This window comes from Oncorhynchus masou, chromosome 6 (genome assembly GCF_036934945.1).
Source record: "Oncorhynchus masou masou isolate Uvic2021 chromosome 6, UVic_Omas_1.1, whole genome shotgun sequence".
NCBI classification, from domain to species: domain Eukaryota; kingdom Metazoa; phylum Chordata; class Actinopteri; order Salmoniformes; family Salmonidae; genus Oncorhynchus; species Oncorhynchus masou.
The window spans coordinates 37,853,936-37,881,818 of NC_088217.1; the positions used below are offsets into that span (position 1 = coordinate 37,853,936).

At 42.2% G+C, this 27,883-nt stretch overlaps 1 protein-coding gene across 1 annotated transcript in view; it reads right to left on the reverse strand.

The window, feature by feature from the left end:
* The window catches only part of LOC135542026 (multiple epidermal growth factor-like domains protein 6), an 87,205-nt gene that overhangs the window by 58,843 nt on the left and 479 nt on the right, over positions 1-27,883 (reverse strand). Inside the window, exons 2-4 of the mRNA XM_064968606.1 lie at positions 25,620-25,754; positions 20,673-20,782; positions 8,029-8,142 (exon numbers count right to left, since the gene is read on the reverse strand). Coding sequence (XP_064824678.1) covers positions 8,029-8,142; positions 20,673-20,782; positions 25,620-25,754 — 359 coding nt within the window. The remainder of the gene's footprint in view (positions 1-8,028; positions 8,143-20,672; positions 20,783-25,619; positions 25,755-27,883) is intronic.

A 27,883-nucleotide genomic window follows, 5' to 3' on the forward strand; every position in this document is an offset into this window, starting at 1 on the left:
CATTTCAGGCTTCAAACATAAAGATATAAAACTGTATTTTTTTGTGAAGAATCAACAACAAGTGGGACACAATCATGAAGTGGAACGACATTTATTGGATATTTCAAACTTTTTTAACAAATCAAAAACTGAAAAATTGGGCGTGCAAAATTATTCAGCCCCTTTACTTTCAGTGCAGCAAACTCTCTCCAGAAGTTCAGTGAGGATCTCTGAATGATCCAATGTTGACCTAAATGACTAATGATGATAAATACAATCCACCTGTGTGTAATCAAGTCTCCGTATAAATGCTCCTGCACTGTGATAGTCTCGGAGGTCTGTTAAAAGCGCAGAGAGCTTCATGAAGAACAAGGAACACACCAGGCAGGTCCGAGATTGCTGCACTGAAAGTAAAGGGGCTGAATAATTTTGCACGCCCAATTTTTCAGTTTTTGATTTGTTAAAAAAGTTTGAAATATCCAATAAATGTCGTTCCACTTCAAGGTTGTGTCCCACTTGTTGTTGATTCTTCACAAAAAAATACAGTTTTATATCTCTATGTTTGAAGCCTGAAATGTGGCAAAAGGTCGCAAAGTTCAAGGGGGCCGAATACTTTCGCAAGGCACTGTATATACGGACATAACCTGAAAGGTCGCTGAGCAAGGAAGAAGCCACTGCTCCAAAACCATCATCAAAAACCCAGACTACTTTTTGCAACTGCATATGGGGGACAAAGATCAGACTCTTTGGAGAAATGTCCTCTGATCTGATGAAACAAAAATAGAACTGTTAGGCCATAATGACTATCATTATGTTTGGAGGAAAAAGGGGGCGGCTTGCAAGCCAAAGAACACCATCCAAACCGTGAATGATGGGGGTGGCAGCATTCTGTTGTGGGGGTGCTTTGCTGCAGGAGGAACTGGTGCACTTCACCAAATAGATGGCATCATGAGGTAGGAAAATAATGTGGATATATTGAAGCAACATCTCAAGACATCAGTCAGGATGTTAAAGCTTGGTTGCAAATGGGTCTTCCAAATGGACAATGACCCAAAGCATACTTCCAAAGTTGTGGCAAAATGGCTTAAGGACAACAATTGAAATGATAAAGTTTACCATAGTTCCCCAGAACAGCCAGTCATGTGTTTGTTTGTAAATAGTACAATGGGAGCAGGCAGGTGAGTCCAGCTGTGTATTGACAGCGTCGTGTTTTATATTGAAAGTCAATGGTGTTTTTTTTGCTTCCATAGAGTGATCAGGGGCGTGCAACTATAGTTTCCCTTCACAGAAATACATTAGTGCAACACATTCAGACGAAAATAGCTTAATTTTCATAGCAATGCTATTTGGCTGGCATCCACACAAGTAAATGAGCTAACAATGAAAAAGCAAGGTATATTTTTATAATGTTCATCATATAAATAATGTAGCCAGCTACATTTCTTAATGTTTTGCTAAAAGTTAATCTTGAATTTTACCAGAGAAAAGTAGGTTGGCTACACTGAGAAAAGTACCAGAGAAAAGTAGCTACAAATCAGTCAGAGCGCTGTCTGCTGATAGAATGCCAGTTTGTGAATTCTCATCTGAGTGGAGAAGTGCAACAGAAGCATTTTAGATATTTCCTATGTGTTTTATATATTTTCCTGCATACAAAATTAATTTTGTGTTAATTAACTTGACACCTAAGTTTAACTTGCTAGTTACCTAGCCTACCTGGTTAAACAATGGTGAAATAAATAATACATTTAAAAAAAGTGTATTACCATCCTCATAACCTCATTAGGAATATTTTTGGAAGAAAAAGAACAAACGGTTCTCAAGATTTCAGAATCACAGTTCTATTCTGGAACACTAGAGATCCCTTTCGTTCCCGGTTCTGTTTTCCTTCCTCAAAAAATTATGTTATTTTTCATTTTTCGTCAGTTCTGTTCCCTGACCCGTTTCCAACTCCTGATGTAAACGATCAGAAATGGCTCTGACAGGTAACGTTTATGTTAGCATTATGTGGCACCAATGGATGTAAAAATAAAGATATGTTCTTGATGCACATGTTTAGTGTAAAAATTACTATGATGACTGTCATCACCCACTGCCACAGGGCATCATAGTAATGTTAACACTAAACATGTACATTAAGCAATGCTAAATATAGAAACTGTAGTACAATGGAACTGGAACTGCAAAACACACACATCTGCCACGGCAGACTTGTATTGAGAATGGAACACCACTAATTAGTCCCCTAAATACAGAAACACACCACACTGACAAACACAGAGGAACCACATCAACGCAACAGGAAACAGAATCACATCCCATCGCATGCCAAAGGAAGGAATTCACAGACAAAAGGCTGAGAGGAGGAGACCACAGTAATTACACCATGAGTGAATCTCAGTACAGAGTGTTGGTATGCATCAAGCAACACAACACTTGTATCCCGCAACAATGATTCTCAGCTTATGTGTGAACATGTGATGACACAAAGTGCACCAGTCTGACAGTTCTGAGAAAGCATGATCACCACAACAGAAACTTGAATCATAATAACAGCCTGCAAACAGGACACAGGATCCACCAGGGGCGCAACTTTGGTTTTTAGAAGGGGGGGACATCCAGTCGGATAAACACTCCAAACATCTTACCCGACCGCTTGGAGGCGTCCGCATGGTCCTAAAGCACATCATTGCCTCATTTTGTATCACATTCCAATGACAAAACTGGGTGGGACAAAAATGCAATTTCAGAATATGGGGGGGACATGCCCCCATCCCCAGTGAAAGTTGCGCCCCTGGTATCCATGCCTATTCTGGATAGTGTCCGAATTGCAAACAAGACATGGTGCTGTAGGAGGACTACCATTGGTCTCTACGTAAGTGAATTACAGAAACAGCCATTATTGAACAGAGACATCTATTGGAAGCTTCATGTTATGGTCCCTTCTCAAATGGGCCATATTGTGTAACTTCAGCCTGTACTGTCTTTGCCTGCTAGGCCTGTAGCTGTCATTAGGACCTGTAAAAGTCCAGTGGTGAACTACAAATGCCAGCTTGGAGGTTATCAGTGCCCATGTCAAGAGTTTCATCTATTTTCACATTTGTGTTTTTTCATCAGAAATGATTGCTTATGGGTACCTTCAGGTGTGTCTAAAATAGTAATCTTCTCATATTGTTTTATAATAGATTTAGATTTTTGATGCAAAACACTATAAATCAATTGTTTAACTGGAATGGAATGTTGGTTGTCTCACCTAGATGCACTAACACTAAGTCGCTCTGGATAAGAGCATCTGCTAAATGACAAATGTCAAATGTAAATATACAGATACAGATCTAATATTGCTGTATTTATTCATTTAATAAACATGTTTTTTAAATATTGATGTCACAAATGTATAATATGTACAGTTCTTTATTAAAAATATAGTTATTTGTCACATTTGACTGTTTATAACCTAGCAGTACTACATATTTCTCTGGGAGTGAGGTGGATACAGTTGACAGTCGGAAATTTACATACAATTTAGCAAAATACATTTAAACTCAGATTTTCACAATTCCTGACATTTAATCCTTGTAAAAAGTCCCCATTTTAGGTCACTTAGGGTCATCACTCTATTTTAAGAATGTGAAATGTCAGAATAATCATAGAGAGAATGATTTATTTCAGCTTTTATTTCTTTCATCACATTCCCAGTGGGTCAGAAGTTTACATACACTCAATTAGTATTTGGTAGCATTGCCTTTCAGTTGTTTAACTTGGGTCAAATGTGTCAGGTAGCCTTCCACAAGCTTCCCAAAATAAGTTGGGTGAATGTTGGCCCATTCCTCCTGACAGAGCTGGTGTAACTGAGTCAGGTTTGTTGGCCTCCTTGCTCGCACACGCTTTTTCAGTTCTGCCCAAAAACGTTCAATAGGGTTTAGGTCAGGGCTTTGTGATGTCCACTCCAATACCTTGACTTTGTTGTCCTTAAGCCATTTTGCCATAACTTTGGAAGTATGCTTGGGGTCATTTTCCATTTGGAAGACCCATTTGCGACCAAGCTTTAACTTCCTGACTGATGTCTTGAGATGTTGCTTCAATATATCCACATCATTTTCCTACCTCATGATGCCATATATTTGGTGAAGTGCACCAGTCCCTCCTGCAGCAAAGCACCCCCACAACATGATGCTGCTACCCCCATCATTCACGGTTGGAATGGTGTTCTTCGACTTGCAAGCCGCCCCCTTTTTCCTCCAAACATAATGATGGTCATTATGGCCTAACAGTTCTACTTTTGTTTCATCAGACCAGAGGACATTTCTCCAAAAAGTACAATCCTTGTCCCCATATGCAGTTGCAAAACGTAGTCTGTTTTTTTATGGTGGTTTTGGAGCAGTGGCTTCTTCCTTGCTGAGTGGCCTTTCAGGTTATGTCGACAGAGGACTCGTTGTACTGTGGATATAGATACTTTTGTACTTGTTTCACAAGGTCATTTGCTGCTGTTCTGGGATTGATTTACACTTTTCACACCAAAGTACGTTCATCTCTAGGAGACAGAAAGCGACAGAACTCCTTCCTGAGCGGTATGACGGCTGCGTTTGTACAGATGAACGTGGTACCTTCAGGTGTTTGGAAATTGCTCCCAAGGATGAACCAGACTTGTGGAGGTCTACAATTCTTTGTCTGAGGTCTTGGCTGATTTCCTTTGATTTTCCCATGACGTCAAGCAAAGAGGCACTGAGTTTGAAGGTAGGCCTTGAAATACATCCACAGGTACACCTCCAATTGACTCAAATGATGTCAATTAGCCTATCAGAAGCCTCTAAAGCCATGACATTATTTTCTATAATTTATTTTCTAAGCTGTTTAAAGGCACAGTCAACTTAGTGTATGTAAACTTCTGACCCACTGGAATTGTGATACAGTGAATTATAAATGAAATAATCTGTCTGTAAACAATTGTTGGAAAATGTACTTGTGTCGTGCACAGAGTAGATGTCCTAACCGACTTGCCAAAACTATAGTTTGCTAACAGGAAATTTGTGGAGTGGTTGAAAAACGAGTTTTAATGACTCCAACCTAAGGTTATTTAAACTTCCGACTTCAACTGTATATAACGTTTTGCAACAAAATATGTTAATTTTTCTCTCTGAAATTAAACTAAAATTAAATTAAACTTAAATTAAAATTAAGTGATAGATTTACAAAATATATGCATGTCATTGAACAACCCCATGCCATGATTAAGTTCTTTAAGAAATAAAAGCTAATTTACCAACATTTCTGAAAATGGATATATAGCATTTTGGAAAGAAACTCTTCATGAAGAACTTCTGCCACTGTAGGGGTTGCTTTAGGTCAGCCAGAACCAATTGTGGTGCACGCACCTAGGCCAGTGGTCCATTCGGTGCCAATCACATGGCAATATAACTGCCACTCCATTCATGGGGTAATAGCCTAATAGTAGGACGGGGGTCTTCTGCATAACTGTCCGCCAGCTACAGTAGGACCCTGGGTGCCCATTGGCGACAGCTATCACTCACCACCCTGAACAATGGCGGAAAGTCTTTACGTGTGTGTGAGGAAGGGGAGCTGGAGGGGGGATAGCTAGCTAGCTGCTGGTGTCTCCTCTGACGTTAAAGAGAGGCTGACAGACAGAGAGAGAGCAGCAGGGGATCCCCAGTGAGTCTCTGTGAATGGCCTGAGTTGATTATTTCCTGATGTTTAACCCTCCCTCTGTCCTTCCAAAAGACGGATCAGCATGGGCAAGGCAAGCGACACGCTGCTTCACACCAGGCTAACCATTTACTCATACATCCAACACACAAAGTACACACTCTCCAGTCTTATCTACCGTTACATTCCAGTGTTTAATTGCTATATTGTATTTACTTTGCCACCATGGCCTATTTATTGCCTTACCTCCCTTATCCTACCTCATTTGCACACACTGTATTATTGACTGTATGTTTTGTTTATTCCATGTGTAACTCTGTGTTGTTGTATGCGTCAAACTGCTTTGCTTTATCTTGGCCAGGTCGCAGTTGTAAATGAGAACTTGTTCTCAACTAGCCTACCTGTTTAAATAAAGGTTAAATATATATTTTTTAAATGAGGGCCCCTCACAGTCTACAACCTTGTTCTCAGAGCTGAAGAGTAAAAAAAAATGTCTGGCCATCACAGAGACAGGAAAGATACTAAGCAGTGAGTGTATTTCAGTGAAATCACAGAACATGGCTGAGCTCAGAATAGCTTGATCAAACAAAGAGACAGAGCAGGTTGAAAGATGGGATTTGGATTGTCTGCCTTTTCCAGGATCATTTTCACAAAGGGTTCAGGTCTTCAACAGCAGGCTCTCTGTCAGGTAGCTGTGGAGTGAGAGCCCTGGGATAAAGGGAGCAGGGCTGGGACCTCGCCTCCACACTTCATCCCATAATAGATCATGTCTGTCAGAGAGGTATGCGTTCTCACCACAGCCCTCTGGGATGCAGAGTCCAGGTCTGGCTAACGGATGAGCAGCTACAGGGAGGATCACAGGATCAACCACATCAAAGCACATAGATGTCTATGCTGCACTGGGACGTTTCACTGTTCTTTAGATGCAATCTAGTTGTGACCACTATGTAGGATGTTAACCCTGGACCCTTAAAGACCTTTGAGAGGTCATCTTTATTTATTTTTATTTTACCTTTATTAACTAGGCAAGTCAGTTAAGAACAAATTCTTATTTTCAATGACGGCCATAGGAACAGTGGGTTAACTGCCTGTTCAGGGGCAGAACGACATATTTATACCTTGTCAGCTCAGGGGTTTGAGCTTGCAACCTTCCGGTTCCTAGTCCAACTCTCTAACCACTAGACTACCCTGCTGCAGTAGTTTATGTGTTGGGGGCTAGGGTCAGTTTGTTATATCTGGAGTACTTCTCCTGTCCTATTCGGTGTCCTGTGTGAATCTAAGTGTGCGTTCTCTAATTCTCTCCTTCTCTCTTTCTTTCTCTCTCTCGGAGGACCTGAGCCCTCGGACCATGCCCGACCAGGCAGCATATCTCAATGGGCTTTGAATACAGTGTGTGCGTGTGTGCGTGCCCTGTATATTCCACAGACCACCTCAGTCCCTCTCAGCCCTGTGACAGCACCCACCAAATGGTCTCCAGCTGTGCTCACACCTCACTGAGAATGTGTGTTCCCAGAGTCTCCAGCTTAAGCAGACAGACAGATGGAAGCTATCAGATCAGCCATCGTAGACAGCTTGCAGTATGTATATCAGTACTGGACCTGCCCCATCAGAGGAAAGCCCTGTGTGATTGTCATCTGTTGTTGGCGTGTTTAACATATTGTGAGAGAGCTGTGAGATCCTAGTCAGACTGGGCTGGGTCTTGTTTGGGCACTTCATAAAGGGGACTCCTATTGTTCTCCACTTGCTGTACCTTTGAACTTGGGGGAGTACCGATGTTGGCTACCAATCTAGGGTGTCTGAGAAGCCCTAGACTGTATGAGAGACAGGAGACTCTGGTGAAAGCCAAGCTCTTGAAGGAATTTCCTGTCGTGCGTAGTGGTCAGAAAAACAACAACATCCTCCACTCTAACGTACTGCTTTCACGGCTTGACTTCCACAACTGCTGCTGATAACATAATGGCAACATGGCAACTGTTGATGTAAGGAGACTCCCATTCATTCGTAGGGAAATGTGATCACTCAAGTTGAGTTCAGTGTGAATGTGAAGAGATTGGGTTGATATAATAACACTTATCTGAGGTCAAATAAACAGAAATGTGTTTTTAATCAATTGACAAACTGCTCTCTTTTTCAATCGATTTTCAGTTTCCCTGCTCATAAGATGCCTGCTCTACTTACTACTGCCCATTAATCCACTGTGTGTGAAGCACTGTTATTATAGCACAGAGTGATACTGTAAATGCTGTCTGCTAGTGATAAGGTAGAAGTAGTTCAACAGGGCTTGTATAATGGAAGTAGATGGAGGGGGGCCAGAGATACATACAGACACAGACAGGAACAGCAGGACATACTGTATGAACTACATTAAACAGAGAGTGCTGTACTCACCATACTGGCAACTGGGCCCATTGAAGCCAGCAGGACAATCACAGAGCTGGGAGCTGGAGCGGGATCCCTGTCGACACTGGCCCCCGTTGAAGCACACGCCGTAGCTGCACACCGCTGGAGAACAGCACCGGGATGGGATGGACAGGGTGAGAGATGGAGAGAAAGAAAGAGAAGAGATGAGAGGAGCAGAAACACCTGGGTGCTGTCACAGGATGTCAACATTTGCAGTTCAGGACAGTTTGACCTCATTCTATCAGGGCCTCGTCAGCGCCCTGTTAACACCAGATTGCAAAGGGAATTTGATGCTCCTGATGTTAAACAAACCACACTAAAAGGGCTCCCTCCACCAGTTAGCTCCCTTTAAGCGTTTAAGGGGGGGGGGGGGGATGAATCAGCTGAGATGATTTATCCCTGAGTGAGATAAACAGGCTACATCTCTGCTAAAGGACATACAGTAGTCAACCCCCCACCCCCATCTCTCTCTCACTGGCATGTGTGAGGATCTTACGCAAGATAGTTCTCATGTAATACCATATGACCATCTATCAAAACTGGTATAGTAAGGTCACATAGCAATCTGCCCTTAAACTGAACATATGGCCCATGTCTCCACACAGACAAAGATCATGCATCCAGTAGTATTAGTGTAAGATGAGGCAGAGAACCACAGGGTGAATCAATCTAGGACAGAGAACGGTTCAATCTGGTTAAATCCCCAGAGTCAAATTCCTTCTCTCATTAAGACGTGTGAAATTTGTGGAATCTAGGGGGGAATAAGAAAACACCTCAAAACACTGGGTAGCCAAGCCACGTGAATCCAGCACAGAGGTGTAGGCATCGCATTCCATACAGTCACATAACTCACATTCTATCTCTCCTTCACCTCCAAGCGTGTGTGTGCGTGTGTGTGTGTGTATGTGTGTGTGTGTGTGCATGCATGCGTTAAGCAGGGTGTAGTCTTAGAAGGATTGGCGCTTGTGTTTTCTCACACCCATATTGGCAGTGGCAGGAATTAGGCTCAGACAGAGATGTAAAGTCACCTAATCATGGCAGGAATGCCCGCTCTCATCCCATCCCTCCTCAGGTGTAGAGATGCAGTGTCTACCAAAATGCATTTCATTGCTCATCTAATCCAATTGGCAACTGGAAGACCAATTTACAATCCCTCTCCTTTTTGAAGCCATATATGAGCCCGTTGTAACGACATACCAACCAAAGATCAGAGGTGGTGCACAATTCAACATTAGCAATAAAAATGATTGACAAGATATTCAAGTTTTTTTAAGCGACAACAAAAGGAGAAAAGGGTTTGGCAGTCTATAAATATCTTCCTCGAAAAACGATTAAAACCAAATTATGTCCAATATGTGATTTTATGTTGTCATCTCGACAGGTGGTTTCTCTAGCTATTAGCTGCTGTGTGTCATAGAAACAGCAGCTCCTCTCAATTCCGGACAGCTTCATAATGAACAGCCATTCATCTCATTCACATCCCACAGGTGGGTGACATCAGCAGGAGAGGAGACAGAGATGGGACAATTCATCTAAAGAAAACAGATGGTTCTGTCACCGATCTCCATTGGAAGTACTGTAACTCTAGCAATGCAAGTTAGAGGCTGGCTCAGCAGACCTGGTGAGAACCTGCTGTGAAATCAATGACTGTATATCCCTGTAATCTAATCGTAAAGTGACTTTCATGTCCCCACACACTGTTCTGCTGTATCTATAGTACAGCGTACAGTAGGATTACTGCTGTTCTGACCAGGCTATGAGGTGCTGAGAGCAAAATTTCATGACTATAGGAAGCAACATCATTTTATGTTTAACAAGTAGCCACTTCTTTAATGGCCTGAGAAAACCACTGGTAAGGAAACAAGGGGTCAAACAAACCTGAAGTTTTCAAAATCCCATAAGGCAAACAAGGGGATTGTTTTTTTCCCCCTCCATAAATGATAGACATAGACTTTTTGGCAGCTAACTAGGGAGGGCATTTTTGGCCCGCCCTTGCTGCCCACTCCTTGCCCCTTACACTGCTTAATCTCCCTTGAAATAATTCCTTAACTTGCCGTGCAGTGTGGCGAACGGCGTAAGACTCACTCTCATCTGTCTCTGTGATTGCCTTCACTCTGTAACAAAGACACCTTGTCTGAGGGGATTATCTGCTTCCACAGAGGCAGAGGGCTCTATTTTCATTAAGTAGGCGCAAGTGTAAAACTCACGTCAGTTTGCAATTTCGTCATGTAAAAACTGGCGCACTGGTATTTTCCAGCCCTAATGCCAGGTTCAGCAATTTACCTGACTGACATCAGCTCGCTTGCGCTGAGGTGGGAGGGGTGGCAATCAGGGGTTGGAACCGGTTGAGGGAACAGAAAATAACCAGAAAACCAGAAAATAACAAAACATTTAGAGGAACAGAACCAGAACAGAAATAAAGTGATCTCTATTGTTCCAAGAACAGAACCGTTATTTTCAAATCTTGAGACCCTGCACATATCTGACCAATTAAATACGTTTAACAACCAGTTTTCCTGTTCCATAACAAGCTGCTCTATCTGTGCTAATTATTGGGGTAAATTAGGAAAAAATAATGAGCTAAATGTAAAAACAATGTTGATTTTACTGGTAATAAAGCATGTATGAAAAGGAACAATATGAACGGTTACTTTTTTCCGAGTTCGAACGGTTCAGAACTTTATTATGCTTGTCAGAACAGTGGAACGGAACAAAAAAAAGAAGGGGTTCTGTTCGGAAAGGAACGGTTGGAAAATAATTTGGGTTCCAACTCCCGGTGCCAATAGTTGAGGTGTGACCCTAAAAACAAGCGTAAAAGTGACAATTTCGTGCAGTGCTAATTGGAAGTTTTAAGACCCACAGAAAGCAGGTCTTAACGGTAACACAGTTAATAATAGCATGGATTTTGAGAGCGGAAGCGAGGACGTACAGTGCCAATGGTACAGAAATGCGCATTTTGTGCTGGTGAATCTCGTATTTTGAAACAAACAAACAACTATTGGTTTCCCCCCATTTTGTTTAATTTGATTAAAAACCAAGCCTACCCTGCCTGCCCACGGGGAGCAATCATGGTGCATGTAACTGTATTAATCCTGTTTAAAATAAGGTATTGTTTAGTTTTGATTTGAATTATACAGTTTTTCTAGGCCTTATCAATAGCCTACTGAATTTAATTGTGCTTATTGACTACATTTGGCATGTCCATATCCAGACTATAATTAACAGTAGGCCTAGGCCGTATATCAGTGTGAATGCTATAGCCTATGTTTAACAAAGTATTTCCATATTGAAGAAAAGCAATTACAACAATGTGGACTGCAAACATGTTCAACATATTTAGCAAATACGCGGCAGGCTATTTAACGAACGGCAGGCTATTTGAGGCTACAATGGTCTAACATTAGAATCAGAGTTGATGACAACGCAATACATAAAAGACTGTAAATATATAACTTGCACCGCTACCGGATGGACGATGGAGTCCAAGGAGCAGGTGTCACCAGCTCAGCCTCTGACAGGGCCTACACATCACAACATAGGCAGTTTCTCTCTATAGTCTACGATAAGACTCTGCTTGTTTAGGCAGTGTTGATCTGTTTAACGCCCAGAGTGAGAAAGAGGGGGAGCAGACTTACTGTAATTGTTAGGCACAAAAGCCCCAGCCGCCAACTGTTTGGTTTAGTAATCGGTACGCACGAAGCGCAGCACTGTAGTTTGAGGCAGCAAGGCATGTTCTGCTTTGCAGATACATGTGCCAAAGCACAGGATTCTCACAGGAGCCAGGCCAGGGGAGCACTGTCAGATGGTCCTCGTCATCAGAACAACTTTAGATGTCACTCAGAAATGGTTCCAGGGGATTCCAAAAATGTGTAATTATCCTTCCTTTGAATAAAATCTCTTGTCATTTACCATTAAAATATTTCAAGCCTGTATCCTAAATCACTTATCTTAGTATGAATTTGATGGATTTCTCTGAATAGGGAAATCTCTTAAGGTAGGATATGCAGACTGCATGTGAAGTGGAAAAACCTGGTGGCTAAACTGAATGAATCAGAATGTCTCACTGTCTGGGAGTGTCGGTCACATCACAGAACTGTGTCAAGATAACCAGTACTAGAGTCACATGGGTGGAGGAGAATATTTGTGGTAAATTTGACACTCCTGCTTTTCATACACTGTGTTTACCATGGACATGTAAAACCCAGATGAAAACATCCCAAGACAATGAGCTTGGTCCCTGTGACACTGAGACACCATGCCATGCCTTGGTTGGACAACCGGCCTGTTTATGCATGTTTGTTTATGTCTTTGACCAGTGACATAGCTGTTCCCAGGATGCAGTGTTTCTCCACACAGACACAAAGACCACCCATGGACAGCCAATCTCCTCGTCCCGTTACTGGGCCTGCTTCAAGTGTACATCCACCAGCCTGGTCTTTCCCGCCACAAAAGGGGGCCAGTTCCCATTCAGCAGTTAACGAGGGCTCAAACTGGTGGCGCCATTGTCCCCGCTCTTCATCCCCTGTCACAAAACTAATTGTTGCCATCAATCAACATAACTGCCCACTTCCACTCTTGACCGTCCCAGTCCACTCTCCAGCCAGCGGCCACTCGCTGGGGATAAACACTTAGCTTTTTGAATGGACCTTAGAGTGGAGATGCGGACGGAAGTCTCAAGAAGCACCGCCACCAGTACAGGCATTGTGAAAAACAGGGCTTGTCGTCAATTAGTTGGGATTGGGATTGAACCAAAAGAAGGACTTTAACCCTCAGGAGAGTCAGTTAGTCATCAAGCCAATTGGTGCTTTTCAAAAACACAAAAAGAAACCTATTTCAATGGATGAACCAAATGAAGCATTTGCATGCACTTCCATGTGCACTTGACTTGGAAAAACAGTGGCAAATGGAATTCAAGCCAGTTCGAACACATGTCAGTGTGCACAGATCCCACTCCTTGTGGGAAAGGTTCCTAATGATTGCACCACTACAGGATTCTCAGTCAAAACAGGCCTATGCAACCGAAATGTTGGGTTTTAACGCATGTACTGGACAAAGACGATGTCTTCTAAATCCATTAGGTCTGCACTTTAACTTTGATTACATGCAATGGCTACCATCTGCCATCTGATACTTCAGTCTAAGAATCCTAACTATGTCATGTCAATAGGATGCTTGTCCCACACTATCTGAAATCAGGATTAGAAGGCAGGGAATAGAACGACTAGGAAAAGGGAGGAAGGGGAAGGACAGAGCAGGAGCCGTGACAATAAACCAAAATATTTCAAATGTTTTACAATTGTCAATCCATAAATATGACAAAATAAGAGTATCTCTTAGCAGAGGATGAGGGAGAACTCAACAAGTGGAACCAGCAAGTCGAAAAATGCCCACAGCGAATGTGAACAGCTGGACTGTATATGGGCGAGAGATGGGGAGAGAAGGAGGACGATAGAAGTAAGCCAAAAGGAGAAGAGAGAGGGGGATAGACAGAGGGTTGGAAAGGGGGCTGTTAGCATGACTGCTCATCACTGTGCCGGGCTGTTTTTCTCCATGATGTGACTTCATTCCGCTCAATTGTCTCACAATAACCACCGGTCATTAGTCTAATTAGCATACATTAACTTTTTATTAGAGTAGAGGAACCCACACCACACACACACATGCATGCACGCACACATCTCACAGATGCCAGACACTAAATCACTATCTTAATGCACAACATTCTCATTTCAATCTCTGGGGTTTCCAGGGGCTCTACAAAAGCTGTATGTTTTACGGTTTCTGCTAAAAAGCTGATCTGTCTCCTTGGATGTCAAATGCACTGTCCTATAGATTGAATTGTGTTGAATGAAGAACACTGGAGATAGCACAGGCCTAAGTGTGTGAGAGCGAGAGAGGGTGGATTGTGGTGTGAGCTTCCTTTTATCCTGGTTCAATGGCTCAGAGAAAAGGGTGATTAGTTTTTCCCGTCTCAAAGTACTGCCGTGTCTTAAGTTACGGAGATAAAAGCCCAGCCGTGCGTCGAAGAGAGCCGACATTGTCACGCAGAAGAAAAACAAAACCCTGCGACTTAGTGAGGGAGACACCGGGCAGCGCTGGGGAATGCCTGTTAAGATGTTTCTTTGTGTGGTGTTTTAAAACAAACCAAATCTCAGGGGTTGAGCAGACAGCCTAATGCTTCCCTGGATAATTTAATACTGTAACATTCTAACCAGAGACAAAGAGGTCTTTGAGGAAAGCATGGACCCCATAATGAGACCCTGCTGAAAGGCACATCCAGGGGATCATCTCTTGCCCCCTCGGCCCATCCCAGCCTCTTCCCACCAGCGCCTGTCCCAGACATTAGCATGCTCCACGGGCGTGAGAGGAGGCTAGATACAGCATACAGGGTGGTCCCGGGGCCTGGACACAGGGGATGAAGACTGGTAGGGATAGTGATGCCTACGCTGTTTACGGGGGCTTTTCCAGGGATGCTCTCTGAAGTATGCAGGTTACGCAATGCCAATCATAGGCTGTAAAATCCCATCAAAGGGCCCTGCCAGGTCTCACTGGCTTGGGGATAAGCCTGTCCACACGGAGATGTTCAGCACAAGGCCCAGCAGCAGACTCACCCCCAGCCCCAGTCTTATGCCTCTTGCCCGCCTCATGCAGCCTCAGCAACAGAGCTAACCCAGCCTCAGCCACTGCCCTAGAGAAACTGTGCTCTCCTGTTACCGTGGCACCTAGCCCAGCAGATCCCCATAACCCTCCCATCCATCATCAAAGGATTAGATTTGGGGAGACCTACATAAAGCTGTCCCAACAGCAGAGTCACAACAGCAGTCCCAAAACCTTACCACCAGTTCACATGGCTATCAGAGCCTTATCTGGCAGTGTATAAGAGGCAACATTGAGCGAGCTAGGACAGACAAAGTCAATACAACTATTTATTCAGCACTTTTGAAATGTACAGCGACAGAATTCAGAACATAGGCTGTTCTTACAGTATTCTCATTGTACACCAAGTCAGAACCACAGGATAAATAAAGGGCTCATATAAGCAGGCAATGAAAGCTTTTACAATATCCGATGATGATACTTCTCTTAAACAGGCCTTAGACTACATGCAAACCACCAAGTCAGAACACTAGGCTAAATTATGAGGGGAAAATCGACCAAAATATTAGGGTGAGATACATGGGCTACTAACATTTTACTACAAAACATTTACTTAGTATTGCTTTCTTAGCTACAGTATACATATCTCTCTGGGATATTACATAATTTATGCTGCAGCATACAATACATGTTTGTACTCACCTTGTTGAACATGAAGGTGGCGCAGCGGTCCTTCGTGGGAAACATTTTGTCATCAAACTTTGTCATCAAAGTCTGGCATTCTCTAGATTTATGGAGCTTTCAAGACAACTGTGAACTCGTAAAAAAACAAGGTTGAATCATGACGTTAGTGATCTTTAGGTTGGATTCCAGACTTGGATTTCTGAATTGGATGACTGTTTAAAATGCATTTTCCCAGTCGGAGCTTGTTTTTTCCCAGTTCACAGTTGTCTTCAACTCACTGAAGTCTGAGATTTCCCCAGTTCCGAGTTTCCAGTTGTTTTGAACGCGGCAGAAGTCATGCTGGAATGACAGCATGGCCAAAGTATTCAACTTCTTCTGGCCCATGGCGTTGAATGTTTATCCTTTTAAGCTTGGAAAAGAGACCCTTAAACCCAGACCTGGACCACACCCCCAATCCACTGAATAGCTTGCTAGCGATTGCTTTACAATACTTGCAGTTAGCCACCGATTCCTTCCAAACCACTCATTGTTGAATTTGTTATTTCCAACTTGTTGTGTAATGTTTATGGCCAATGGCCGATGAGCACCGATACATTTTATCTATAATTTATCTTCGTAATTTCTCTTCATATGACAACGATTGAAAAGGATTTGCCGGTATATTGTCGACTTGATTCATGATGATGACTGCTGGCCTCCATCTAAGATTTTGAAAGTATGATCTTGACAGTCCAATCAAAGCTACTGTAGATATAATGTGATTTGACGTAATTTGGATGGGTACTTCTAATGTAACTTAATGGCAGCACCCATCCGGTTTGGGACTATCATTTGTTTTTCAACAGGACAATGACCCAACACACCTCCAGGCTGTGTAAGGGCTCGTTGACCAAGAAGGAGAGTTAATCAGCGCTGCATCAGATGACCTGGCCTCCACTATCACCCGACCTCAACCCAATTGAGATGGTGTGGCATGAGTCGGACCGCAGAGTGAAGGAAAAGCAGCCAACAAATGCTCAGCATATGTGGGAACTCATTCAAGACTGTTGGTAAAGCATTCCAGGTGAATATGAGAGAATGCCAAGAGTGTGCAAAGCTGTCATCAAGGCAAAGGGTGGCTACTTTGAAGAATCTAAAATATGAAATATATTTTGATTTGTTTTACACTTTTTTGGTTACTACATGATTCCATATGCGTTATTTCATAGTTTTGATGTCTTCACGAGTATTCTACAATGTAGAAAATAGTACAACTAAAGACAACCCCTTGAATGAGTAGCTGTGTCTGGTACTATATATTAGCTAAACAGTTGGAGTTCAAAATAGGTGGGGTTCTGCCTCACCTGCACTGAATGACAGGTCACCACTGGTTGGTTGGTTGGTTGTGATTAGGGTTGCAAAGGGTCAGAAACTTTCTAATAAATTTCTGGAATTTTCCCGGAAATTTTCCACGGGAAGTTAAGCCCGGGAATTTGGGGTATTTTACTTAAACTCATCAAAAAAGTTAGCTTATAACAGTGAACATTTTTGGTGGGATACACATAAGGCAATTCTAGGTCTGGTGGCATATTTTGGTTAAACTATCCACCATTCAATGGAATTGCAACCCTCTGCATTCTTCCATCACATGTACAGTGCAGTCTTCAATCACATGTACATCTGATTTTCAAGATCTTGCACACTAATGAGATGCTATTGAGGCCCCACTACTACACTGTCTTGAGCCAAGGACTTCATGCTTTCTGGTAAGTTTTGATTACAATACTTGGCGGTGTGAATATACTTTATATGACATACATGATTTTTGGTTAACTAATAAATAGTAGCCTACAGCAAAGTGTGTTTAAATCATTTCTAACTTGTTAACAATTTATGCTAGTTAGTTTTTGCTACTATGTGGGTTTTAGCTTACTTGAGCCTGCTAACTGAGGAGTGTTAATTCACCTGTTTCCATACATGTTTAATTTTAAAACATTTATCTTACAAAGGAGTTGTTCAATTTAACTGCATAACTATTTATCTGTACAAGGAATTGTATTTGTTCACAATAAAAATAAAATCCAATCTTTACAGGAAATGCCACGGGCACTATCTGTTGTGTGGAGACATTTCACTGCAGCTAATGTAGAAAGAAAAGCTGTGTATTAGGAGTCAAGGTAAGATCCAAGTGCAGACCGGACGGCAGGCAGGCTCAGGGTCAGGGTAGGCAGAGGTCAATAATCCATAGGTGGGACAAATGTACGGGACGGCTGGCAGGCTCAAGGTCCGGGACAGACAGAGTGGTCAGGCGGGAGGGTACAAGGTCAGGACAGGCAGGAGAGGCAGGGAAAAAGACAAGAGCTGACAGGACGAACGCTGGTAAGATTGACAAACAAGACAAACTGGCAAAAGACAAACAGAAAACACAGGTATAAGTACACAGGGGATAATGGGGAAGATGGGCGACAACTGGAGCGGATGGAGACAAGCACAAAGACAGGTGAAACAGATCAGGGCATGACACTGTGTATATTTGCAAAAACTGTGTCAAATCATATATGAAGAATGCAACAAAGATGCAGAATTATCTGGCCAAGTGCATAAAGTTCACTCAGTGCTCACAACAAGTAACCTCTGACAAAAGCCCCTCTACTTCTATTCGAGGTGAGAATTATGACTCAGAAACTTTATCAATAGCAACAGCTCATGGTCATCCTGGAATCAGAAGTTTTCTTGACTCAATGGAGGAACGTAGTCAGAGAAATGCTGATGAATGTCTTGCTCAAGCTGTGTATGCAACTGGTTCACCTCTGATGCTCACAGGCAATGTGTATTGGAAGAGATTTCTGAATGTTCTTCGCCCAGCATACACCCCTCCAACCAGACATGCTTTATCTACTTATTTGCTGGATGCAGAGTTCAACAGCGTTCAAATGAAGGTCAAGCAGATCATAGAGAAAGCAGACTGTATTGCAATCATGTCTGATGGGTGGTTGAATGTTCGTGGCAAGGAATAATTAACTACATCATCTCCACCCCTCAACCAGTATTCTACAAGAGCACAGACACAAGGGACAACAGACACACTGGTCTATACATTGTAGATGAGCTCAAGGCAGTATTCAGTGATGGACCACAGAAGATATTTGCACTGGTGACAGACAATGCTGCGAACATGAAGGCTGCTTGGTCTAAAGTAGGGAGTCCTACCCTCACATCACCCCCATCATGTTGTCATCATGTTTGACAGTCTCCTAGAGGGGAAAGAGTCTCTCCAATAAATGGCCATATCACTGACTGCCGATATGGACAGCCCCATCAAGAGAATCCTCCAAGATTATGTATTTTGGGAGAGAGTGGTAAGCAGCCTGAAACTCCTGAAACCTATAGCAGTAGCCATTGCACGGATTGAGGGAGAAAATGCCATCCTGTCTGATGTTCAGACTTAGCTTGCAGATGTAAGAGAATAAATCCGTACTGCCCTGCCCACTTAACTGTTGCTCCAAGCAGAGTAACCTGCAGTTCTGAAATACATCAGAGAGCGTGAAAACTTCTGCCTGAAGCCCATACACGCTGCAGCGTACATGTTGAACCCCAAATATGCTGGGGTACAACAGCATCCTGTCTGGTGCAGAGATCAACAAGGGCTATGGTGTCATCACTACCGTGTCTCGCCACCTTGGCCTGGATGAGGGCAAGGTTCTTGGCAGTCTGGCGAAGTACACTTCCAAGCAAGAGCTTTGGGATGGAGATGCAATATGGCAGTCATGCCAACATATTTCATCAGCCACCTGGTGGAAGGGACTTTGGGGATCTTAGGCTCTTTCCCCTGTTGCCTCCATCATCCTCCAAATCCCACCAACATCAGTCGCCTCAGAGAGCAACTGGTCCTTGATTGGGAACACACATACCAAAGCACACAACAAGCTGACCAATACAAGGGTTGAAAATTGGTGGCCTTCTGGGCAAATTTGAGGCTTTTTGAGCCTGACAACGAGCCATCCTCAACAAGTTTGGAAAGTGACAGTGAAGTTGAGGCCTCAGAGTCTGATGTTCAAGAGGTGGACATTGAGGAGGTACAGGGAAAAGACATGGAAGCCTGAGAGGAAGACAACCAAAGCTTCAGTGTCTAAACTACCATTTTACAGAGTATGTTGAACAATTTTTGGGAGATGTAATGGATCATTGGGGATCATTCAATATTCCCTTTCCTTTGTTGTTCAGTGAAATCATCCCAAGTGAAGAGTCAACTCATTTAATTACAGTGAAATTCGTAATTGCTTTTTTAAAATTTCTATTGGAAGGATTTAATCATTTGCAATTATGTCTACTTATGATAAGGTAAAAGGTTAATGTTTCTGTCCTCATATTATATGGTAAATCTATCCAATGCAAAAAAACGTTAAATTTAAATGGTATTAATATTCATTTGCATATATTCCTGTTAATTCCCATATATTCCCGTTAAGTCCCACGGAAAGTTTCCACCTCTGAATATTCTCCAAAATGTGCAACCTTAGTTGTGGCACAGGAGCCAGTTTTACTCGGGTCCATGGTGCAAGCCTCCAACCTTTACCACCAGTTACTACCACTCCTCTGAGTCCGCTGACTCAGAATATGGTGCATGACTATGTGAGCGTGAGCCAAGATTCAACTGTGGAGCCACAACTACACCAGGAAGCAGTCAGCACATTGGCAAACCCAACTGAACAATGAGGAGCACCTGTTCAGCCATGCCTTTGCTCTCTGGCTGCAGAAACCCACACCATCTCAGGACGCAAGGAGCCCTGTCGAGCCAAGTGTAGTTGAGACAGATGTATAGGGAATTAGGTCTGCTGGTCACTTAACACTTTAACATGTCTGTAAGTTCATTGTCGTCTTTGGTAGAATGTAAAACAAGACATTGCAATGCAAACCTGGTTTAACAAAAATGTCAACAGTTGGTTATAAGCTTTCAACATGATTCAACACATTGGAGCTTTCGCCCAGTGTTGGCTGTGAACGTCACACTGTTGCACTGAGAAAGGCCTGACATTGACTCATAACAGCTGCACAGTGCAGTCAGTAGATGGCCTAAGTACCTCTTGACCTTACAACCTCTCCCTGAATGCTTTCCCAACTACCGCAGCTCCTGACCCAGGGTGAGAGATGAGTTTAAGGCACCCTTCTATCCTCTCACGTGCCTATCGAGTATAACCTCGACTCCTGTGTAATTGAGCATTCTCCCAAGAAAGATTACATTTGTACTGTACTAATAAACATATTCTGTATGCTGATAACAATAAACTGATTTGAAACATTAGGTGGTTGTTATACTTTAACACTGGAAACCTCAGTAATATGAAGCAATAGAAGAAAAGAGAAAGACATACGATACAAGCAGCCAGCCTCTCCGTTGAGTTGAGACCATCCAGGACAGCACTTGCAAACCGTCCGGTAGTCTTGTCTGTAGACTTGTCTGTATGCTGTGTAATACGCTGTCCTGTTATCAAGGGAGACATGACATTATCAATTAATACAAATCAGATAATACAAAGCTAGTACACTAGATCAAGGTCTGTTGATCCTATAAAATCATTTGAGGTTCTGATTTATGGCACAATGTCAAGGTGTGTGTTTGTGGTCACAAAGTCACAAAGTATAATAGTCAGTAAACATTTTCCCAGTCTTTTAAGTAACCCCTTTCAAAGTGTGAGACTGGCAGACTGAACTTCAGAGTAGGGTGTCTAACCCTGTAGTTTAGAAGCCCTCTCATGGCTCCACGGTCATTAAGCGTTGTGGAAAAACGTTTTGTTTATGGTGTGTAATTGAAGCTTTGGCTGCCTTCAAAGCTGCCTGTGTCTTTGTAACGCGGTAAATATATGAAGAAAGCCTAAACGCCACTTTGAAAAAACTCCCCAGAGAGTGAGGCGTGAGTCACAGAGACAGAGTCAGGGGTTAGCAGCAGGACTCTCCCTCATAGGTATGTACCTGGCCTCTGCTAAATACAGTAGGTACAGTGAGCTCCAAAAGTATTGGGACATTGACACATTTGTTGTTGTTTTGGCTCTGTACTCCAGCACTTTGGATGTGAAATGATACAATGACTACGAGGATAAAGTGGAGACTGTCAGCTTTAATTTCAGGGTATTTACATCCATATCGGGTGAACCGTTGAGAGATTACAGCACTTTGTGTACATAGTCCCCCCTCCATGTGTATTATATGTGTATTAAAGTAGTCAAAAGTTTAGTATTTGGTTCCATATTCCTAGCACACAATGATAACATCAAGCTTGTGTATCTACAAACTTGTTGGATGCATTTTCTGTTTTTTTTGGTTGTGTTTCAGATTATTTTGTGTCCAATAGAAATTAATGGTATACAATGTATTGTCATTTTGGAGTCACTTTTATTGCAAATAAGAATAGCATATGTTTCTAAACACGTCTACAGTAATGTGGATGTTACCATGATTACAGATAGTCCTGAATGAATCGTGAATAATGACGAGGGAGAAAGTTACAGACACACATATCATACCTTCCAAAAAATACTAACCTCCACTATTATTATAAAGTTGTGAGGTTAGCATGTCTTGGGGGTATGATATTTTTGCATCTGTAACTTTCTCAATCATCATTATTTTTTCCGATTCATTCAGGACTATCCATAATCATGGTAGCATTCACATCCACAAGTGTTTAGAAACATATTCTATTCTTAGCTCAGCTAGCCCTCCTGGAGAGCTGGGCTACATCTTCCACTTAGCACTATATGAGAGGGCTACTGTATTACAGAACAAAAAAGAGGGAAGAGGAGAGGAACCAGAGGAGAGAGATTTTGCCAGTTCTTTAGGGGGATGAGGATGAAGCACTCTGTTTAAACAGCTTAGACATGATTACTGTTAAGACAAAAAAAACTGCACAACACAGAATTATCCATAGGTAATACATGCAATAGACCAGTGTTTCCCAAACTAGGGGTCACGACTCTGTTTTCTTCCTACAAATGTGGCTTTGTCTTTTGAACTGTTTAAGCCTCAAAATATTATAACCCCATCACTGAAAGATAAGGCTCCCAGGACACGTATGTGTCTTCTGTTTCCCTCTACAATGCCCACAAGCCGATCAGGACTCATAAAAACAGAGTGGATAAGACCCGGCACTAAATAGACTAGGGGGAAAAGAACAGCATCAATGTTCTTTTCTACAAAGAAGATCCACTGGTGTACCGGACACCCCCGCAATGCGAGTTCTGATGGCCCTTGAACCTGTCATAGATGTCAATTTTTTTAATTTAATAAATCATTTTGACAGTAACCCACCACTAAGTCATTCATAAACCTTTTTAATTTCCATATGAATTAGGAAGTTAAGTGTTTTTGCTCTTGGGCTTCAGGAATGTGACTGAAAAAGTGCCTCAGGCCTTGAAAAATAAAAAAATCTGATTGAAAGTTAGGGGATATTGGTGAACAAATGCCGTGGTCAAGGCTACAACGGTGCCAGTGCAATGAGTGGAACTTACTCAGATGTTCAAAACCGCATATCAGACTGAGAGCCTAATGCTTAATAGGTAGTACTTTATGAGTTTTAGTTTAGAAAACAATCTCTTTGCAGGAGCGAAAGTTACAGGGATGGTAAAAACAGCTTGATTGCCTTGGCAACATCAGGGAAACTGGGCAGAAGGCAGTGGTGCTTCAAATACAGCAGTTCAGCAACATCTTTAATTGAGCATCTCATCCTCCTTAATTGCCGGACTCAACATGTTACAGAAAGAGCTTAACTGTATAGGAAGCGATAGGGACAAGTCGTCTGGATCCTGGACAGCCAACAAATTGGCAGATGCAAGCAGATTATCATATGTAGTTGACAACAGCTCTTGAGAGCTTTAACAAAAAAAGCCGTTTGTGAGTTCGTTCATAGTAGTGAAACAGCATTTGTGTTGTGTGGTTGCAATAGCAACAGTCTCTTATCTCTGGTATAACTTGGCATGCATCATTCAAGACTAAGTTTAAATTGTTTGCAGCGCAATGGACATATATTGCACAATGTCTCAAGAAAGACTGTCTGAGGGCCTCTTGAGTGGTACAGCATTCCTAGGCACTGCCTCACAGTGCTTGAGGCGTCACTACAGCCCTGGGTTCGATTCCAGGCTGTGTCACAGCCGGCCTTGACCGGGAGACCCATGAGGCAGCACACAATTGGCCCAGCGTTGTCCGGGTTAGGGGAGGGTTTGGCCGGCCAGGATTTCCTTGTCCCATCGTGTGCTAGTGACTCCTTGTGGTGGACCGGGCGCCTGAAAGTTGACTTTGGTTACCAGTTGTTTCTCCAACACATTGGTGCAGCTGGCTTTCGGGTTAAGCAAGCTCTCGATGGCTCTCAACCTTCGCCTCTCCCGAGTCCATAGGGGAGTTGCAGCGATAGGACAAGACTGTAACTACCAATTGGATATCACAAAAAAATTGATAATTTACTTTAATTTTATTTTATATATATATATTTTTTTTTTATATAAAAAATCTAATAAAAATGTTAAAATATATATAAAATATATACAAAATAAATAAAGGGAACAAGGCAACAGTAAACATGTTGTCCCCCACGAATGAAGCAGCGCCCCCCCTTGGGCCAATTGATATATCGCGTGTGACTAACACATTTCTGTTCATTACTACAGCTTCCATCTTGGGCCAATCAGCGTAATTTTGTAAATGCCGGATCTTCATGGCAAGACGCATCATTCACCCAAGTTTGGTCAAAATCGGGGCAGTGCTGTCTGAGATATCATGTGACTCCCCTCCCCGATATCATTGTGTGGGACAAAAAAAAGACACAGAGAGAGAAAGAAGCAGCAAGGAGCACTTCAGGAGACCAGAGGAGTCTCTCAAGATGGATTTAATTTACCTTGAATATTGCAGCCCATTTTTGTAAGCCATTAGCCAGACAAAACTCACTGAGTTCAACAATAAATAGTGGCTGAATTTATCCTCAAGCCGACCACATTTTTCTCATTGCTAAGCTATTTGATATAATGTTTTATTAAAACAAACCAACACAGTCATGAGGAGTGCACGACAAGGCTTAAACCTCTCAGGAGGCTGACATGTTTTTGCATGGGTCCTAAGATCCTCAATAGAATTCTACAGCTGCACCATTGAGAGCATCTTGACTGGCTGTATCACTGCTTGGTATGGCAACTGCTTGGTATCTGACCACAAGGCGCAACAGAGGGTAGTGTGGACACCCGAGTACACCAGGACCTCTATACCAGGCAGTGTCAGAGGAAGGCCCTAAACATTTTCAAAGACTCCAGCCACCCAAGTCATAGACTGTACTCTCTGCTACCGCATGGCAAGAGGTACCAATGCACCAAGTTAAATAGTTAACCAAATAGCCACCCAGACTACCTGCATTGACACTTTTTGCAAAAAAAAGTTTTGACTCATCACATATGCTGCTGATAGTTTACTATCTGTCACGTACATATCTACCTCTATTATCTCGTACCCCTGCACATCAGCTCGGTACTGGTACCTCTTGTATATAACCAAGTTATCGTTACTCATTGTGGGTATCTTTTATTATTACGTGTTTTACTTTTCTATTACTTTCTGCATTGTTGGGAATGGCCGTAAGTAACATTCCACTGTTACTACTCACCTGTTGTTTACAAAGCATGTGATGAATAAAGTGCTATTTGATTTAATAGAGGAATGGATGGATAGAGGAATGGATGGATAGAGGAATGGAAGGATTGAGGAATGGATGGATAGAGGAATAGATGGATAGAGGAATGGATGGATAGAGGAATGGATGGATAGAGGAATAGATGGATAGAGGAATGGATGGATAGAGGAATGGATGGATAGAGGAATGGATGGATACAGGAATAGATGGATAGAGGAATGGATGGATAGAGGAATGGATGGATAGAGGAATGGATGGATAGAGGAATGGATGGATAGAGGAATGGATGGATAGAGGAATGGATGGATAGAGGAATAGATGGATAGAGGAATGGATGGATAGAGGAATGGATGGATAGAGGAATGGATGGATAGAGGAATGGATGGATAGAGGAATAGATGGATAGAGGAATGGATGGATAGAGGAATGGATGGATAGAGGAATGTATGGATAGAGGAATGGATGGATAGAGGAATAGATGGATAGAGGAATGTATGGATAGAGGAATGGATGGATAGAGGAATGGATGGATAGAGGAATGGATGGATAGAGGAATGGATGGATAGAGGAATGGATGGATAGAGGAATGGATGGATAGAGGAATGGATGGATAGAGGAATGGATGCATGCCTGAATTAAGAGCAGGACTCACCTTCTCTCGTATCCCATGCACCAGTTCTGTCCTAGGCAGCCTTGCTTCCAGACCTTGACCATACGTGTGAAGGCCTGCACACAGGGCTGCCTTTGGGCAACGAGCATCACTTCCCGCTCTGCACACACGTTGGGCCTGAAAGAGGGCAGCGGCAAAAAACATTGAACAAATCAAGCAATTTCTAAAATATTGTGTCCTATAGCATGGGGAAATAAACCAAATGTGACTCTGGATGAAAATAATGATGATGTTGGTGTTTAACGTTAGGGCTGTTTTCCTAAAGACATTACACCCGCTCCATATTTGTTTCCTTGCCACGATACAAACCTCTATCGCAATATTGGTATTGTTCCTGCCCTACTGTACCGTATAGTGCAACACCCTTGTGGGGATTACTTAAAGTAAAAAATGACAAGAGTGCCCACACTGTCTGCTAATACGTATGGGGAATTCCTCACGCATTACTGTTTATATCGCTAAACATGGCAGCACAAGACACTGCCTGCAGCAAGAACTCAATCATTCAACATTCACTAAGACAGTACCTGATACGACAGTATGTCAAAATATTGACCAAAGAAGAGAAGAATACATGGTCATACAAACTGATTTGGCTGTCTATTTTTTAAATTTTTAAACCAGGTGCCATAGATTCCATCACAACATATTCCCTGCATTGTAAAGCATCTAAAACCGTCTCAATGTGCCATACCATCCCTCTAACATTAAGAAGTGTTTCAGTACCTCTCTAGCAGCAGAAAGTGCAGTATGTCTAATCATTTAGGAGTAGCTCTGTAATTCCATTTCCAGATGTGTCTCGTCTCTGGAATAGTTTGTATGTCTGATATGTCTGTAAAAACCTTCAGTTGGTGATGCTAATACTGGATCTACTAGCCCTAGACTGGCAATGGTCTTACGGTAATGGTCTCATGGTAATGGTCTTACGGTAATGGTCTTACGGTAATGGTCTCATGGTAATGGTCTCATGGTAATGGTCTCATGGTAATGGTCTTACGGTAGTGGTCTCATGGTAATGGTCTCATGGTAATGATCTCATTGTAATGGTTTCATGGTAATGGTCTTACGGTAATGGTATCATGGTAATGGTCTCTTGGTAATAGTTTTATGGTAATGGTCTCATGGTAATGATCTCATTGTAATGGTTTCATGGTAATGGTCTTACGGTAATGGTCTCACGGTAATGGTCTTACGGTAGTGGTCTCATGGTAATGGTCTTACGGTAATGGTCTCATGGTAACGGTCTTACGGTAGTGGTCTCATGGTAATGGTCTCATGGTAATGGTCTCATTGTAATGGTTTCATGTTAATGGTCTTACGGTAATGGTATCATGGTAATGGTCTCATGGTAATGGTTTTATGGTAATGGTCTCATGGTAATGATCTCATTGTAATGGTTTCATGGTAATGGTCTTACGGTAATGGTCTCATGGTAATGGTCTCATGGTAATGGTCTTACGGTAATGGTCTCATGGTAATGGTCTTACGGTAATGGTCTCATGGTAATGGTCTCATGGTAATGATCTCATTGTAATGGTTTCACTGTAATGGTCTCATGGTAATGGTCTTACGGTAATGGTCTCATGGTAATGGTTTGGTAATGGTTTCATGGTAATGGTCTTACAGTAATGGTCTTAAAGGCCCTCTAAGAATACTCATTATTTCTCACTATAAGGCAATGACAGGGTCATTACAGCTGATCAATTAAAAATCTCTGAGATTTATATAATCCTTTTCATGAAGTCAGATTTATCAGAAGCCCCTCATCTCTGACTTATTTCACCTGCTACTCTGGCATGCTCTCCATTATAGGGAAACTGTAGAGGCGTCTCACGAATGCTGCATCATTAATCCGCCCTGAGATCATGTGTAATTATGTAAAGGTATACCATTACAGTGCATGTTGAGAGAGAAACTAGAGTATTATTATGACAACACTGTCATAGTTCAAGGTACATTCCTTTATGAGAAATGTACAAAATACAGCCTTAGAGTTGACTGGTTGTTGTCTGTGTCGTTTAACTATGCACACCCAGGTATAGGACACAATTTTTCTCCTTTCAATGCAAACACCTCTAGAGTAAAACATGAAATATTTGAATATATATGAATTGATAAATTAATATTAAAATCTAATATTTCAACTAACGAAAGTTGTAAAATAATCATAAATTGTTTAATATGTCAAAAGATATTGGATTTGGGTTATATGTCAAGCTCAAATAAATAGCAGCAGTAGTAACAAG